The sequence below is a fragment of the Taudactylus pleione genome, unplaced genomic scaffold (assembly GCF_031769625.1).
Source record: "Taudactylus pleione unplaced genomic scaffold, aTauple2 ptg000040l, whole genome shotgun sequence".
NCBI lineage: Eukaryota > Metazoa > Chordata > Amphibia > Anura > Myobatrachidae > Taudactylus > Taudactylus pleione.
Genome location: NW_028284442.1, coordinates 240,613 through 257,710, shown reverse-complemented (window position 1 = coordinate 257,710; position 17,098 = coordinate 240,613). Strand labels below are relative to the sequence as shown.

Below are 17,098 nucleotides of genomic sequence, written 5' to 3'. Positions count from 1 at the left end.
AGAGGTTGAAAGAAACCTTCTGCCTGCTGGACTTCTCTTGTGACAAACAATCAGAATTCCCTTTAGAGGATTTCAGTATCATGAAATCCAATTTTTCACAAAAAAAAGATTTAGGAGTGTAAGATGTTTCACATATTAGATAAATTACTTTGTCGGATTCCCACGCTTCTTAACAGGTTTACCCATTTACTTAGACCTTCATTTCCATGTGAAGTTATCTCCCCATAACCTTAAAACCCTAGCCACTGAGGCTATGCGATGCCTGATTTCAAAGTGATTTTTGAGGAAATAGCAAGATTGTTGAAACCACTTTCCTTTTTTCTATCCATGGGGTGCCTAAGCTGATCCCCATCTTCTAGTGGAATAGTAGTTTTTGCAGATATGCTAGGCATAATTTAGGAACTCCACTCAATAAATCTTCATCATCAAAGGGATACTGTCACAACCTGCATTATCTGCTCCAGCCGTCGGGTCACTTTACTGGTTCCCTGCTTCATGATCCGGCTTTGTGACAGACTGCCTCCAGCAGTCTCCCCGGCTTCCACTTGCAGCTTTTCCTCCAGTGCTGGCTGCAGCCATGACAGTCTGATCAGGTGACGGATCTCCACCAACAGGAGACCAGTATGCGGTCACATGACACCTGCAGCCAATCTCTGACAAGCCAGTGTTATAGAAGGATTCTCCCTGCACAGAGCACTTGCCAGTGCAATAATGTCCACATCCTTGCTGCATGATTGAGAGCTCCTCCGGATACTTATCCTACTCAACTACTCAAGTGCAGATTACCATCTCGCTGCAGCCCAGGCTCCCTATCCGGTTCCATTCCGGTGAATCAGTATTGGTTCCAACCCGATAATCAGCTTCTAGTACAGCTCTGTACCATCCCAGCTGTACTTCCAACATCCTCAATACACACCATTCCATGAGCAGGAATTACATCAGACCTGCCGGCTCGAATCAACCAACCCCAGACCTCACTCTTACCAGTGACTCAAACCCGGATTCACATACAGAATCAAGCACATCAGTGACAGATACATACATTGTAATCTTTTAGTATTACATTGACACTTTTCCATCTAATCTCATTCTTTATGGACCAATTTCTTGATGTGACAGGACAACCGTTATTTTGTACACTCCTCAAAGAGTAATCATTGTGCTACAGTGGGTGTTATTAATTCAGTCATTCCCATAGACTAATTATGTGTTCTTCAGCAAAGACTCCACATTATCGTAATTACATTTTTTCAAGGTGTTTCTTCATTTTCCCCAGATTTAGTGCTACAAGAGTCTGATCCCTAAGGAATCCATTTCCCAGTGTGAAAATGTATCTTCTAGATCCATACTTGTAAAAGATTTTGTTCTCTTTACATTATGTTCTCAGACTATGGATAAAAAATAACAAAAGCTTATTTCATTTGTGCAACTAAATATTACAATTTTTATCCTTAGTCTGGGAATTACATGTGGCATAAAATACTCCATTTGTGCAGAAAAACCTTGAAATCACAGGCTGCACAAATCGTATTACATTGAGATTTGCTATCCTCCTTTTTCTTAAAATGTTTTGCAAGATATGGAGCATATAAAAACACCACTATGTCAGGTACTTACCTCAAACAGGTGTTTTTTGCCTGTTTCTTCCATATTTGCAGCTAGAAAACTGAAGTACTGCAGGGTGCATGGCATTCCTGACTTCTATAGCCTGCCCGGCACTTCCTGTATGACAGTGAGTGCATGCTTACGCAGGGCACCAGTTAGTTCCGTTTAAGTGCTCTTTCAGAAAATGTTTGTAGTCAGTCCTGCTCCCGGATGTAGCACACTGGTGTACATAGGTCAGCCTGTCTGTCCATGGCTTGTAACATTATAATGGTGTGTCGCTGGGACCAATGAGAGAGGTAAGCCCTGCACTGCAGAAAAAATTCTTATGTGGTCTACCGAGCAAGAGACAGGAAAAGAACTTTTGTTCTGGGCCTTTCACTGGATGGATTTGGACGCCATTACATAATTTGGATGAAAACTTCACAGAGTGGTAACATTAGATCCCAGAAGACATACTAGGGAGTTGACGTCCCAGTTTGACCACCAGTTGGTGTACACCGGGCAAAACTTTGACCCGGGGAGCCTCTTATGAGCCTTCGACTGGATGGATTTGGACAAACACTTCAGAGTGGCAACTTTGGATCCCAGAAGACATACTAGGGGATTGAAGTCCCGGTTGGACCTCTTGGTGTACACTGTGCAGAAGTTTGACTCGAGGAGCCTATTCTGGGCCTTCCACTGGATGGATTTGGATGAAAACTTCACAGAGGGGTGGCAATTGGTCTGGGATGCCTAATGGAGTGGTTGGGGTCCCAGTCGGACGGATTTGGACAACAGCACAAAACTAATTAACTTGAAGATTTAAACCCGAGATAAGCCGGGTACTTCAGCTAGTTACTGAAAAAATGACACATATATATATATATATATATATATATATATATATATATATATAAATTCCTCGCTGTCCATGCCATTTACTGCCTCGATTAATTGTTTATTACAGTTCCTCACAGTGACTCTTGGAGAAATCAATTGGTTAACATGCCCGTGTGCTTTACAAAAATAATAAAGAGAAGCAATTTTTCCTTCTTCCTTTCTGGTTCTCAGAACTTTCTGGATAACATACATCATACTTGTATATCTATAAGTTAGAACCATTGCGGCAGCAGACTGCCAGGCTAAAAAAAATAAAAATAAATCATGAATTCTATATGAAGACTTTCTGTTGTACTCCAAACCTATGTCACATTCTGCCTCATTATTGCTGCTCTGATTTGTCAATAGAGTGTTTACACAAGGTAGCTGCCTAACAATTACCGGTTTGGATGGTATACATAACTAGAAGCGAGATCTTGGATGCATTACAGAAAATCAATCATCTATACACATAATTATAGGGGGAACTGATCATTACAACTTGTGTATCTTGAGAGAGAAAACAGTTACCCCCCCCCCCCCCCCCCCATGGAATGAAGTTGGTTCTATATGTCTTTCTCTAGAAACTTATTCCCATATTTGCAGAGTTATCGCTGAATCGTACTGAAACAAATAGCTCCTTCGTCACTGATTATAATTTCCAAAATATATGGGACTGGGTACAACAGAAATACACCCTCCTTCCACAACACAATAAAGCTCAGAAGCTTATTCTCAGATAAAGGGGACATACATAAAATACAATTGCCATGTCATTGATATTTAACATTGAAATGTAGCTTTAAATATAAGTAAATAAACAAAAAGGACACTTACTCGTTTGACTAGTCCACTATTGCAGTTTTGGTGACAAATGTCCACTTTGAGTTCTGGAGAAAACATACAGCTTGCAGGTGATACAGGGCTATCAGCATCTGTTTTACAAACATTACGATGGTTATATTTTCTAAAGCTTAACATACCAGTAGATTCCACAAGAAATTAAAATACATTGCTTAGTATCAACATGACAGACCACAGCATGCACATTGATAGTATTACCTCCCCAGTCCATTAGAGACTGGCGTCCTCCCCTATCTACACCTATGTTACACACTGTAGACACCATGCTATATTCATGGTTGATTAAAAATATAATATTTTTTATTACAATAACCTGTTTGTTTTTTTTACAAGATCTAACATTATTTAGTCAACTAAAAATAAGTCAACATAAAGAAACCGTGTGCGGGAAACAAAACACTTATAAATAATTCACTAGTTTGCATAACCAATTTCAGCAGCAATAATCTCATACAGAAATGTATTACTTCAAGTTATCAGTCTCTTACATCATGTTTAAGGACATGGAGCCTGATTCATAGATAGACGCAAACCCAGTTGTGACTATGATTCCGTACACAACAACTGTGCGAAAATAGGTAAATGTCGCAGCTGTCGGAATCTGTATTGGTGAGCTATTGGCAGCTTCGCAAATCCAAGCTACTGTGTACAAAAGACGCATCTCGGTCACGGATCAATCAATAAATCAGTCTTCTGAGTAACCCTATGATTGTGGCCTCTGGAATGGAGACACCGGAAACATTTTGACTGCGTACTGGATCGTAGTTGCATGCAGAGACACGCCAAGAAAACAGTCGCCACCTCCCTGTTGCAGACCACAAATGGTCCCTGCCTGTCAATCACTTTGCAAATAACACTACACAGCCATTTTGTATCTGACATGATATAGATCAGATCCCATGTGATTTTGTGCATAGAATCCAAAATATACCATCAGAAATTTCATATCATCGACATTTTTTTTTAGATATTTTGAAAAATTTAAATGAGAAAATGTATTTAATCACAGTAAGTGCTCGGCAAGACTCCCTTCTGCCTGCACTATGGGGTACCATCCTGCCCACCCTCCTCATCTTCCTCATTCTTCTCCCTGTGCTGGTACTGGGGCAGAACGTTCCTCTTAGCGCTGGATGCAGTGTTGCTTGCTGGTTCCTGTCCCATCTCCCGGCCGGCATGATGAGGGTAAAGTACTGTAAGCAGGGAGCTCCCCGGATGGTACAGAGACCATCAGTAATTGGGGAGTGTTCTCATAGTGGGCTACTTTATGATGGAGCCTCTGTCTCAGTATCCCAGCATTCTGGCTGAAGACCATAAGGAGATATGTGGCCCTCACACCAGTGACCAGTCCAAGTGGCATTTTTCACCTTTGTTTTCATTTATCCATAGGCCTCTGGCCCATGCTGTGGACATGAAATAAACTTATGAAAGAATGGCTGTGGTGTTGGAGGGAATCAAGTATAACTATCATGGATGGAATCTTTGTTGTGACTTAAAAGGTAGTTGCACTGCTGTTAGGTTTGCAAGGTGGATTCTCAGAGTACTGCTGTTTTCTCTATTTATGGGACAGCTGATACACTAAAAAATTAGAGTTATGGTAAAACTTACCTTTGTTAACTCTCTTTCTTCAAATTCCTTAGGGTCCACAGGGAGACCTTAGGGGGTGTAGGTGGTGGTTGAGGACCGGGCACCATGCAGGAAAAGCTTTAGCTCCAAGGATGCATCGGTCCATCCCCTATAGCCCACGAGCCAGAGGCACCTCAGTTTGTGACAAGCCAAAGGCCGGAAGAGGAGAAGAGAGAAGGAAGTCTAGTACACACAAGAATCACACTCTTACAGAAAAGGAGACGGGAAACCGGTGACCAGAACCATAGCCCATGTGAAGCCAGGCGTGTCAGGGCGGGTGCCCTGTGGACCCTATGGACTTCAAAAGAAAGAGTTAACAAAGGTAAGTTTTACCATAACTCATTTTCTTCAGGTTCCATAGGGCTCCACAGGGAGACCTTGAGGATGTCCCAAAGCAGTAATTTAAGGGTGGGGACGCTCCTGTGCTGAGAGGAGAATCCAGCGCCGAAATGAAGCATCCCGAGAGGCAAATGTATCAAAAGGCATAAAAACTCAGAAATGTATAGATAGAGGACCACGTGGCCGCCTTACAAAGCTGTTCAGCTGAGGAACCACGGCAAGCTGCCCACGAAGGACCCACAGAGCGAGCAGTAACAGTAGCTGGTACAGGAAGGCTTGTCTGCTTGTAAGCCTGTGAGATAGTCATGCAAAGCCATCTAGCCAATGTCGGTTTGTTGGCTGGCCATCCCTTCTTGTGAAATCCACAGAGGACAAATAAGGTGTCTGATCTCCGAAGGGAACTGGGACGGTCCACGTATATATCCTGAGGTAACGGACCACATCCAAAGAGGCCTCACCTGCCAATAGGTCTGGTGATTAAAAGGCCGGGACTAGAATTTTTTAATTAATGTGGAAACAAGTAACAACTTTTGGAAGGAAACCAGGGCGAGTCCGAAGTACAGCTCTGTCCTGATGGAATATCAGAAATGGGGAGTGACAGGAGAGCGCCCCTAAGTCTGACACCCTTCTGGCATACGCCATAGCCAGAAGAAAAAAAAAAGTCTCACTGTGAGCCACTTGAGTTCCACTGAATCCAGGGTTTCAAACGGAGGACCCTGGAGGGCACGAAGAACTATTGACAAATCCCATGGAGCCACTGGAGGGACAAAGGGAGGTTGTATGCGGAGGACACCCTGGAGGAAGGTGTGGACATCCGGAAGTGGAGCAAGTCTACGCTGGACCCAAATGGATAGAGCAGAGACATGAACTTTCAGTGAGGCCAGGCGGAGTCCAAGGTCCAATCCAGCTTGAAGGAAGGCCAGGACTATGGAAATCCTAAACACTTGGGGGATGGAGCTTCTGGTACTACACCATTAGAGATATGTATGCCACACTCTGTGGTAGATCCGAGCAGAGGCTGGCTTACGCGCTCTGAGCATAGTTTTGACTACAGAGCTAGAGAATCCTGTGGACCTCAGGAGGGATGTCTCAAGAGCCACGCCATCAAAGACAGAAGACCTAGGTCCAGGTAAAGGCAAGGACCCTAAGACAACAGGTCTGGTCGTTGAGGCAACAGGAACGGAGTGTTGATGGAGAGACTCCAAAGATCGGAGTCCAAATGACGTCTGGGCCAAGCTGGAGCCATTCAGCAGGACAGTCCCTCCATCTAGTTTGAACTTCCAAAGAACTTGAGGAAGAAGAGAGAATGGAGGGAATAGGTACGCAAACTGGAAGGTCCACTTCACTGATAATGCTTCTACAAAGGTTGCCTCGGCATCTCTTGTTCTGGACCCGAACATCGCCAGTTTGTGATTGTGTCGAGAGGCCATGAGGTCCACCTCTGGGAGGCCCTATCTGCTCACTAGGAGTTGAAAAACCTCTTGAAATGATCATTCCCCAGGATGTACGTCGTGACGACTGAGGAAGTCTGCTTCCCAATTGGGAACTCCCGGAATGAACACCGCAGAGATGGCCGGGAGGTGATCCTCGGCCCATGTCAGAATGCGTCACACTTCCGTCATTGCTGCCTGACTTCGAGTGCCTCAGTGATGGTTGATGTAAGCCACTGTTCTGGCATTGTCGGACGGTACCTCTACAGGTTTTCCGTGAAGTAAGTTTTGGGCCAGTATGAAGGCCCTGTAGACAGCTCAAAGTTCCAATATGTTGTTTGGCAGGGTTGATTCGACCAAATGTCCAGTGGCCCTGAAAGGAGTATGGACCGGTCCCAACTCCAGAGACTGGCGTCCGTTGTTAGGAGCACCCAGTCCGGGATTCAAAAGGGGCGACCCTTGGTTAGATGAGATGTCTGTAGCCACCAAGAGAGGGACAGATGCACCTCCGGAGAGAGTACCATTGTCTGAACTTTGATCCGATGGAGTAACCCATTCCATCTGGAGGGGATCAGCCTTTGCAAAGGCCTGGAGTGGAACTGAGCATACTCCACCATGTCGAAGGTGGACACCATGGATCCCAGAACCTGCATTGCTGAGTGAATCGACACCTGGCAACTGTGGGGACATCTGCACACCGTAGTTGAAGTGTGGAGATCTTGTCTGATGTCAGCAAGATTCTCTGATCCTGAGAGTCCAGCAGGGCTCGCAGATGAATCATTCTTTGTGAGGGATTCAAGGAGGACTTTTTCCAGTTGGTTAACCATCTGTGCTTGTGAAGGAAAGCAGCGGTTAGCCGCAGATGGTGGTGAAGGAAATCTGGGGATCCTGCTAAGAGCAGGAGGTCGTCCAGATATGGTAACAGACGGACACTCTGACCACGCAGGTGGGCCGCCATGATAATTTTGATAAACACCAGTGGAGCTGTGGATAGTCCAGAGGGCAGAGCCGGAAATTGGAAGTGTTGCTGTAGTATAGCAAACCGGAGATATCGCTGATGGGTGCTATAGGTACATGTAGGTACACGTCCTGAATATCCAGAGATACCATAAAGTCCCCAGGCTCCATAGCTAGGGTTTCCATCCTGAACCTGGGTACCCTGAGGAATTTGTTCAGGGATTTGAGGTTGAAGATAAGCCGCTCTGACCCGAAAGAGTAAAATAATAACCAGTCCCCCACTGAGATAGTAGGACAGGCACAACTACCCCTGCCTGCAGCAAGGACTTTATGGCTTTCTGGATTTGTAGGGCCTTGTTCGGGTCTGAAGGAGGGCCTGTGTAGAAAAACTGATGGGAAGGCAGTCAAAGAAATGAGAGGGCATACCCATGAGAGACCACTTCTCTTACCCAAGCATCGGTGGTGGTTTGACAACAGCACTGGGCAAACTGAAGAAGTCGGCCTCCCACTCTGGGATCCCCCAGTGGGAGGCCCGTCCCGTCAGGCTGAGGGCTTATCCTCGGGTTTTGAAGCAGGGCGTCTGGTAGTCCAGGCCTGCTTGGTCCTGAGCTTGGCAGCCCTAGTGGAAGCAGACTGCCTAGGAAAGGACTTACCAATAGGCTTTCCATGAGGTCAAAAGGAATTAAAAGTTGTAGTTCGAGGCTTTGTAGCAGTAGTTGCTGAGGGCAGACATGCAGTTTTTGATGCCGCCAACGTAGTAACAATCTTGTCAAGGTCTGGGCTAAACAAGATCTCCCCATTGTAGGGTAACACTTCTAGGCCCTTCTTGGAATCCGCATCTGCCTTCCATGAGCATAGCCACAGGGTACAGCGGGCAGACACCGCCGTGGCCGACACTCTGGAGGTTAGGAGACTAGCATCCAACGTTGCTTCTCCAATATAGGAAGCTGCATCTCGTATGTGAGCGACGAAAGACATCTGATCCCTAGAAGCATCTGAGGGAAAATTCTTCAAGTGCGTCAGCTCAGCTCTCTATAGCTTTAGCCACCCATGCAATAGCCATGGTCGGGCGAGCAACAGCCCCTGAAAGAGAGTACATTGATTTAAGGTAAGATTCTACCTTTCTATCCATAGGATCCTTCAAAGAGGTTACTGTAGGGGTAGGTAACGTGGTGCTTTTAATTAAATGTTTAACATGTGAATCTACCACAGGGGGAGTCTCCGATTTTGAACAATGAGCCACAGGAAATGGATAAGAGGAGGTCAGATGTTTTTGGGTCTGAAACCTCTTACCAGGCGGCTGTCAGGCAGCAGCCATGTGTTCAGCTAGTTGATCCGATAGAGGGAACTCTGCTGAAACAACTTTCTGTCATTTAAATAGTGGGTGCTTAGATAGATTTAGGGGCTGGCTCGTCATCTACTATGAGCAAGATGGATCTAACAGCTCGCAGCAAGGCAGGAATATTAATTTTAGACTGACTCTCGTCTTCCCCCAGAGGGGAGTCAGTGCTAGAGAGATCAGCATCTTCTGCCTCCTCAGATGACACTTCAGAAGCTGAGAGCTGCGCGGACTGTGATAACACAGGACGCTTAGGAGGCTTACTAGGTAGGGGCTTCTCACCCTGCAGCATAATTTGAAAGGCTGTAGAGGTAGCCACCAGACTGAGCTAGAGAGTAGATCAACCCATGGAGGGGGCACAAGAGGTACCTGTATCATCTGAACCTGTTGTGGCAACTCCATAGGGGGAATTATAGCCTGTTGTGGTAACCCCATAAGGGGAATTACAGCCGGTACCGCTAGGCGGTCCGCAATAGTAGCCAGCACCTGAGAAAAGAAAGTGCAGGGGGAGCTCTTGTGCAGGAGCTAGGGGGTCTGATGGGCCTTGTGGAGTATAACACTTAAAACACAACCCATCTTGTATCAAATCCTCCTCACTTAAGCCAGAAAAAAAGGGAAAGGTAAATACTGACAGTACAGAGAAATAAACAGACAGGCAGCGCTAGCATAAGTCACATACAATGCAGAAATACCATATAACTGCAGAATGGCACTACAATCAACTACACAGATTCTGTGGCTCAACATCTGGTAGGCTATAGCGCTACATAACCTGACTCCAGGTATGGCTGCCAATCCGCAGTTCACCGCAAGCGATGACGCGCCTTACCTGTCCCCTTGCGTCCGGGCTGCTGTCTGGCTCCGTCTGCGGGGCCGGCTAGCAAGGATCCCGGGATGCCTGCCGAAATCCCCAGCCAAAGCAGGCTTGGCGGCGCCCGAAGGGGTGACAGAGCGGCAGCGCAGACGTCCTGTGGACAGTCTGCTGCTGCACGCTCAGCAGGAAAATATAAAATAAACAAATCATAAAATAAAAGCTATTTGGGCTGCCTAAGCAGCCCACTGCATAACGGTGACCCGACTCTGGCTGGGCACCGACGAAACTGAGGTGCCTCTGGCTCGGAGGCAGGGTATAGGGGGATGGACTGATGCATCCTGGGAGCTGGAAGCTTTAACTGCGTGGTGCCCGGTCCTCAACCACCACTACACCCCAAGGTCTCCCTGTGGAGCCCTATGGACCCTGAAGAAGAAATCACTATCACAAAGAAGTGGCCTGAGAGAGAAACCTATGTTGCTGGAGAGAAAAACTTCACATTAAGCTGGGCATAATGAAGAATTTCATGAAAGCTCTGCATAAAGAAGACCAGGCTTTCAGTTATCTGAAGGAAAACTTTTTGAATATAATCGAAGCAAAGCTAAAAGAAAGCATGTTTGTTGGCCCCCAAATAAGGAAACTGCTTTCAGATTAAATATTTGACGCTGCTTGCGCTACCGCCTTCAAGGCTGCTGTGCGTTGATTCTTAGGGAACAGAAAAGAGGCCAACTGTGTGTCCATCATGAATGAACTATTGGGCAACTACAAGAATATGGGTTGTAGAATGTCAAATGAAATCCACTATTTACATTCCCATCTGGACTTTTTCTCTGACAAACTGGGTAGTGTAAGTGATGAAAAGGGGGGGGGGGGGGGGGGGTGTGAGGTTTGGATTGTGACTTGGCCAACCCAAAATCTAGACTATTTTTCTTTACATGTATTCCGTTGTAGATTTGTTGGTGTGCTTGGACGCACTGTCCTGCTGCATGGTCCAGCTTCGGCCATACTTTCTCTAGATTACGCTGATATAAAGAGGAATTCATGGTGGACTCCACGATTTCAAGGAGTAATGCTCTGTGGCAGCAAAACAACCTGAAACATCTACCCTCCACTACCAGGCTTATTCACATGAGCTTACAGTGGTAAGCATAAACAACTACACTTTGGCATTGCATATCCACAGTACACTGTCCCAGATATAATAGACCTGATTCTGAGGAGAACACAGTGTAGATGCCACACGCAGTTACCCAATGTTTTAAGTCTGCGCATGTGTCATAATAGTTAGTGCACAGAGATGCAGAACAAAATCAGATACACGACATGTGGAATTCAGTGGGCGTACCTGAGAGGTAACCGGGTGGAGGCTAAGCCGACGCGGATGTGTCACCGTAAGCGTGCTAAAACGCACAACCACTCACACAGGAGGCCATGGTCAGACAGACACAGAACTTGCAGCTGCCATAGGGCTGGTGCATCAAAATACACCCAAAGACAGAACTGCACTGCTGCAAGTGGGTGTCTCAGTTTTTACAAAAATAGCATAAGACGCAGTTACGGCAAAAGACCTAGTCGCTTGCATGCAGAATCAGGGGTAATTTGTTTCATTCAAATGCAACTTTGCAAGTCTTTTGCAGGCTTTTCCTTCCTACCCTTCCATGAAAGCCATAATAGTTTAGTCTTTTTCTGACCTATATATAATAATATTTCAATGGGCCTTTTAAACAAACATTATAAAGGTGTAACAAACAAATCTAACAGCAAAGCAGGAAGAAGCTGGGGGACACATTTCAGTTGTTGCTATGAGTTACATAACGGTTATTTGCACCATATGTTTAAAGTAACACTGTTTATCAGAACATAACTTACTTTCTTCAAAACACTGAGAGCGTATGGGTCCACTTTGTAGATGCAGTGGAGCAGAACATGCTGTAGATGTAATATTGGAACTTAGTGCACAGATCTCACTGAAGGGGGCAGGTATTCCAGCACCTGTTGATGTTGGGGATTCTGGGCTTAGTTGCAGGAGATACCCTTCGACAGTTGGCAATTCATTCCATTTAACATGAAAACTGTTTGTGGTAGCTAGAATCAGCTGAACTTGTGACGGTGGTGGAGGCTTCTCTGAAACATGAACAAATACACAAACTGATTAATGTTCACTTGTGCTTTAAACTTTCATATATCACAAAAATCAGATTTGTTTATTCATAAACTCCTAGTTAGTATTTGAATGTCTTAAAGCATTTATAGGGATATCAAACAATGCAGCAGTGGTTCCCAAACTTGGTGCCGCTGAGAACTTGCAGGTGTGCCCAACAGTTTGGTGGTCCAGGGCTAAATCAAATTACTTATGGTCCATGTGATTGGCAGCCACAACTACCAGTTTTGCCTAACATAAAATGTGTGGACAAACATAACACAAAACTGTCCATCACATAAATTAACCTAAAGATGACAAGTAAACACAATTTACTTAAATTTTATTATTTTTCCTTCATTTTCCAATAAGAAACTTTTGGCCTGGAGGAGCTGTAAAAAAATGCTGATACTATAGGGCGCCATGACTCAAAATAGTTTGTGAAGCACTGCATTAGAGACATGGGGCCTGAATTAGAAGACGTAAATACAGCTAGAAGGGGCACATTTTCATCTTAATAATGCTGCCCAGTATGTGTGTGCTACATGCAGGATTTCCCCTACACAAAAATAGAATTTGATCCACTTACATCACAAGATGCTTTATTCAGTCTAAAATTTACACCTGTTAGCTGGATATAACTCTGACCTGCTGCACAAAATCTATCCAAAAGGATGAACACTTGTTGTGCCCATTTTGTAATGTGTACATGATCCGTCTGGCATTTCTGCCCAATAATACATGAAAAAACTTCACTCTGATGATCTTTTGGACATAGGTTAGATAATACATAGGTGTGTACACTGGAAATCAGATGTTATCAAGATGGTTTCATGTCCTAGAAAATCAAAAACACTGTCAGATTGTGAGTAAAATCGTTCTGATGTGTACCTAGTTGTAGCGTACAAAAATAAAACTGGGGCTATGAACTGCATGGGAGGCTTTAAGAGTTGTAGTGAGGACTGGGCCAGCGTAGAAAAAAAAAAAAGTGTAGGACAGGGCTAGTATGAAAAGTAAGAACCAGGGCAGCATGCTGAATGAGAAGGCAGATGTAGCTGGTAGCATTAGAATAGGGCACTGCCACGGTTACAACTTAACAATGCTACTAGGAGTTTGAAAACAATGAAAAGCCTGCGCTGGGCATGAGAAAGGACTCCTACTCAGCACATTACAAGTATCATAGTATCTGCGGGATTGAGATGTTCTTTTTTTATTTCTCTTTGTTAGTTTTGGTGCAATATTCCAACATCTTTTTATTTTATTACTGAGAATAAAACAAGAGATATACAATATAGAATACACCAGTGGTTCCCAAACTGTGCACCATGGCACCCTGGGGTGCCTCAGGACACTTGCAGGGGTGCCTTAGGTTTGTGGTCCAGCACCAAATCAAATTATTTATGGTCAATGTAATGTAAATCTGTGGATAAACAGAAGTGCAAACCTGTCCACCACTAGATAACTGAGCCTAAGGATGACATGTACGCACAATTTACTTCACTTGACTAAATTTTTTTCTGAATTTTTCAACAGCAAACTTTTGGCTTAGGGGTGCCGTGAAAACAATGCTGATATACTAGGGCGCCGTGATTCAAAAGAGTTTGGGAACCACTGGCATGCACAATAGAAACAACAAAAATCACAGATAAATAAAATGTGCAGATTATCCGTAATAATAGCAGTAAACCAAGCAGGTGTCTTTAGACAATCCATATAAAATGAACATGAAAGAACAGAGCATTACATGGCATTATTCCTTTAAAAAGGACAGTGATCAAAACACAGGTTATAGGTTAAATATCGTAAAGGTAAGTAACACCTGGTGTAACATTGATATTCAATTAAAAATGTACAACATATGAAGACAATCAAAATAAGACAAAGACAGAGGGGGAGAGGGAGGAAGGGGATAAACCAGGATTTTAAAGCTCAGAACAAAACTCATTGGGCTAAACTGAGCAAACATAACATATGTATAACAATGATGTAGACCATGGTCAGGGGAATCCATATGGCTTCTTCAAGAGAAAGAACTTCCGAATTGTCTATAAGAAACCAATTTGTGGATTCAAAAGTTTATAAATAGGAGTCTGGGTGGGAGTATCAAGCTGTGTAATTAAGAAATCCCCAAAAGCTGGAGGGGAAGACGTATGACCGTACTCAGTAAGGGTGGGGTACGTACAGTCCAGTTGAGCATTATCGCTTTTATTGCTAAAGTCACAATCGTGGTAAGCAATGGTAAAAATAAGAGTCATGGTAGACTTACCTTTGTTAACTCTTTTTCTTCGAGGCCCACAGGGATACCATGGGGTATTTAGTTGAAGTAATCCATTGCACCAAACAACTACAACTTTCAAGCTCCCAGCATGCACAGGACCTCCTCCCTATATACCCCGCCTCCAGCCACAGGTATTCACTTTGTAAACAAGCCTGGTGGCAAGAGACGGAAAGTGGAGAAGGAAGTACAATGTACACACGAGACACTCTCAAAAAACGAAGAGTGAATCAATGACAAAAAGAAAAGAACAGATCCCAACTAAGGCCAGGCGCGTCAGGGTGGGTGCCCTGTGGACCCTATGAACCTCGAAGAAAAAGAGTTAAACAAAGGTAAGTCTACCATAACTCTTATTTTCTTCTTCAGGTTTCATAGGGTCCACAGGGATACCATGGTGATGTCCTAAAGCAGTTCCCTTAAGGGTGGGGACACTCCTGAGCAGAGAGGAGAATCCACCGCCCAAAGGAAGCATCCTGTGAGGCAAAAGTATCAAATACATAGAATTTGATGAAAGTGTGGACCGAAGGCCAAGTAGCCGCCTTACACAACTGTTCTGCAGAGGCGCCATGTCTAAACACCCACGATGGTCCCACAGACCGAGTAGAATGTGCTGTCACCCTGTTCAGATCAGAGAAATCAGCCTGAGTATACACATGAGAAATAGTCTTACGCAGCCACCGAGCCAAAGTCTGCTTGTTAGCTGGCCAGCCTCGCTTATGAAAGCCATATAAACACAAAAAATGCATCCGATTTCCTGATGGAGTTGGTACGATTCACATAAATACGCAGAGCTCGAACCACATCCAGTGAAGCTTCACCTACAGAAAGACCAGAAAACTGAAAGGCTGGGACTATAATTTCTTAATTTATATGAAAATGGGATACCACTTTTGGAAGGTAACCCACCCTTGTACGGAGGACAGCTCTATTCTGGTGGAAAATCAAAATGGAGAGCGACATGAAAGCGCTGTCAAATCAGAAACTCTGCGTGCTGAGTAGATAGCGAGTAGAAAAAGCGTCTTCACTGTCAACCATTTGAGGTCCACTGTGTCCAAGGATTCAAAGGGGGGAGCCTGCAGCGCCCTGAGAACCAAGGATAAATTCAACGGTGCCTCCGGATGGACATAAAGGAAGCTGAAGATGGAGAACACCCTGCAAAAAAAGTTTTAACATCTGGCAGGAGAGCGATTCTGCGCTGGAACCAAACTGACAATGCAGAAACATGAACTCTTAAAGTAGCCAGGCAAAGACCAAGGTCTAGTCCAGCCTGCAGAAAAACAAGAACTCCGGAGACCCTGAAAACCTTAGTGTCATATTTTCTGTGGGAACACCAATGAAAAAATGTATGCCAAATCCTGTGATAGATGCGTGCTGAAGCAGGCTTCCTTGCCCTAAGCATCGTCTGGATCACGGAAGTAGAAAAACCTTTGGCCTTTAAGACGGAAGACTCAAGAGCCATGCCGTCAAAGCCAGCCGACGTAGATCCGGATATAGGCAGGGACCCTGCACTAGTAAATCCGGCCGTAGAGGAGGTGGACTGTCTATGGCTAGACAATGTCAAATCGGTGAACCAATGTCTCCTGGCCAAAGCAGGAGCTATTAGTATTGTCCTGCCGACTTCTTGCTTGAATTTTCCGATGACGCTTGGGAGGAGGGAGATTGGAGGAAACAGGTATGCCGACCTGAAGTCCCACCTCACCGCCAGAGTGTCCACGAAGGTGGCTGAGGGGTCCCTTGTCCTGGACCCGTACCTGGGGACCTGTGGTTGTGACGTGATGCCATGAGGTCTATGTCCGGTAGTCCCCACTTGTCCACCAGGAGCTGAAAGACATCCGGATGAAGAGCCCATTCTCCGGCGTGTATGTCCTGACGACTTAGAAAGACAGCTTCTCAGTTGGATTCCTGGATTGAATATTGCCGAGATTGCTGGAAGATGGCGTTATGCCCAAACCAGAATGTTCACCATTTCCCTCATGGCTGCCGGACTTCGTGTGCCTCCCTGATAGTTGATGTAGGCCACTGTGGTTGCGTTGTCGGACTGAATCTGGACAGGCTTGCTGTGAAGGAGGTCTTGCGTCAGAATGAGCGCCCTGTGCACTGCACGAAGCTCTAAAATATTTATGGGCGGGTGACTTTCCTGAGCTGTCCATCTTCCCTGAAAGGTGTGTTGACCTGTCACTGCGCCCCATTCTCACAGACTTGTATCCGTGGTGAGGAGTACCCAATCTGGGATCCATGAAGGGCGACCCATGTTTAAATGAGTTGTCTGCAGCCACCATGCGAGGGAGAGCAGAAGTTCTGGCGAGATGCGGATAGTTTGAGACCTTATCCGATTATACTGACCATCCCAATGAGACAGAATCCATCATTGCAGGGACCTGAAATGGAACTGGGCATAAGTCACCATATCGAAAGTGTATACCATGGACCCCAGTTTGCGCACCCGTAATTGTAGAGCAGCAATCTTGTCCACTGGTAGAAGAATCCTTTGCCCCAGGGAATCCAGCATCATCCCCAAATGTACCATCCGCTGAGTTGGAGAAAGAGAATACTTTTTCCAATTGATTATGCAGCTGTGCTCTTGTAGACAGGCAGCAGTCATTTGGAGATGTGTTGTAAAACCTCCGGAGATTGCACCAATATCAGGAGGTCGTCCAAGTATGGTAGTATCCTGACTCCTTGTCGTCTGAGATGAGCTGCCATGACTGCCATTCTGTTGGTGAACACCCGAGGGGCTGTGGACAGACCGAAAGGGCTGAGCCTGAAATTGGTAAGGTTGCTGACCCACAGCAAACCTCAGAAACCTCTGGTAAGATCGTGCAATAGGTATATGCAGATACGCATCCTGTATGTCCAG

The 17,098-nt window shown here is 45.1% G+C and overlaps 1 protein-coding gene across 1 annotated transcript in view; it reads right to left on the bottom strand.

Moving 5' to 3' along the window:
* Positions 1 to 17,098, bottom strand: part of HCFC2 (host cell factor C2) — a 78,678-nt gene that overhangs the window by 27,166 nt on the left and 34,414 nt on the right. The window contains exons 8-9 of the mRNA XM_088454344.1: positions 11,696 to 11,950; positions 3,301 to 3,398 (exon numbers count right to left, since the gene is read on the bottom strand). Coding sequence (XP_088310470.1) covers positions 3,301 to 3,398; positions 11,696 to 11,950 — 353 coding nt within the window. The remainder of the gene's footprint in view (positions 1 to 3,300; positions 3,399 to 11,695; positions 11,951 to 17,098) is intronic.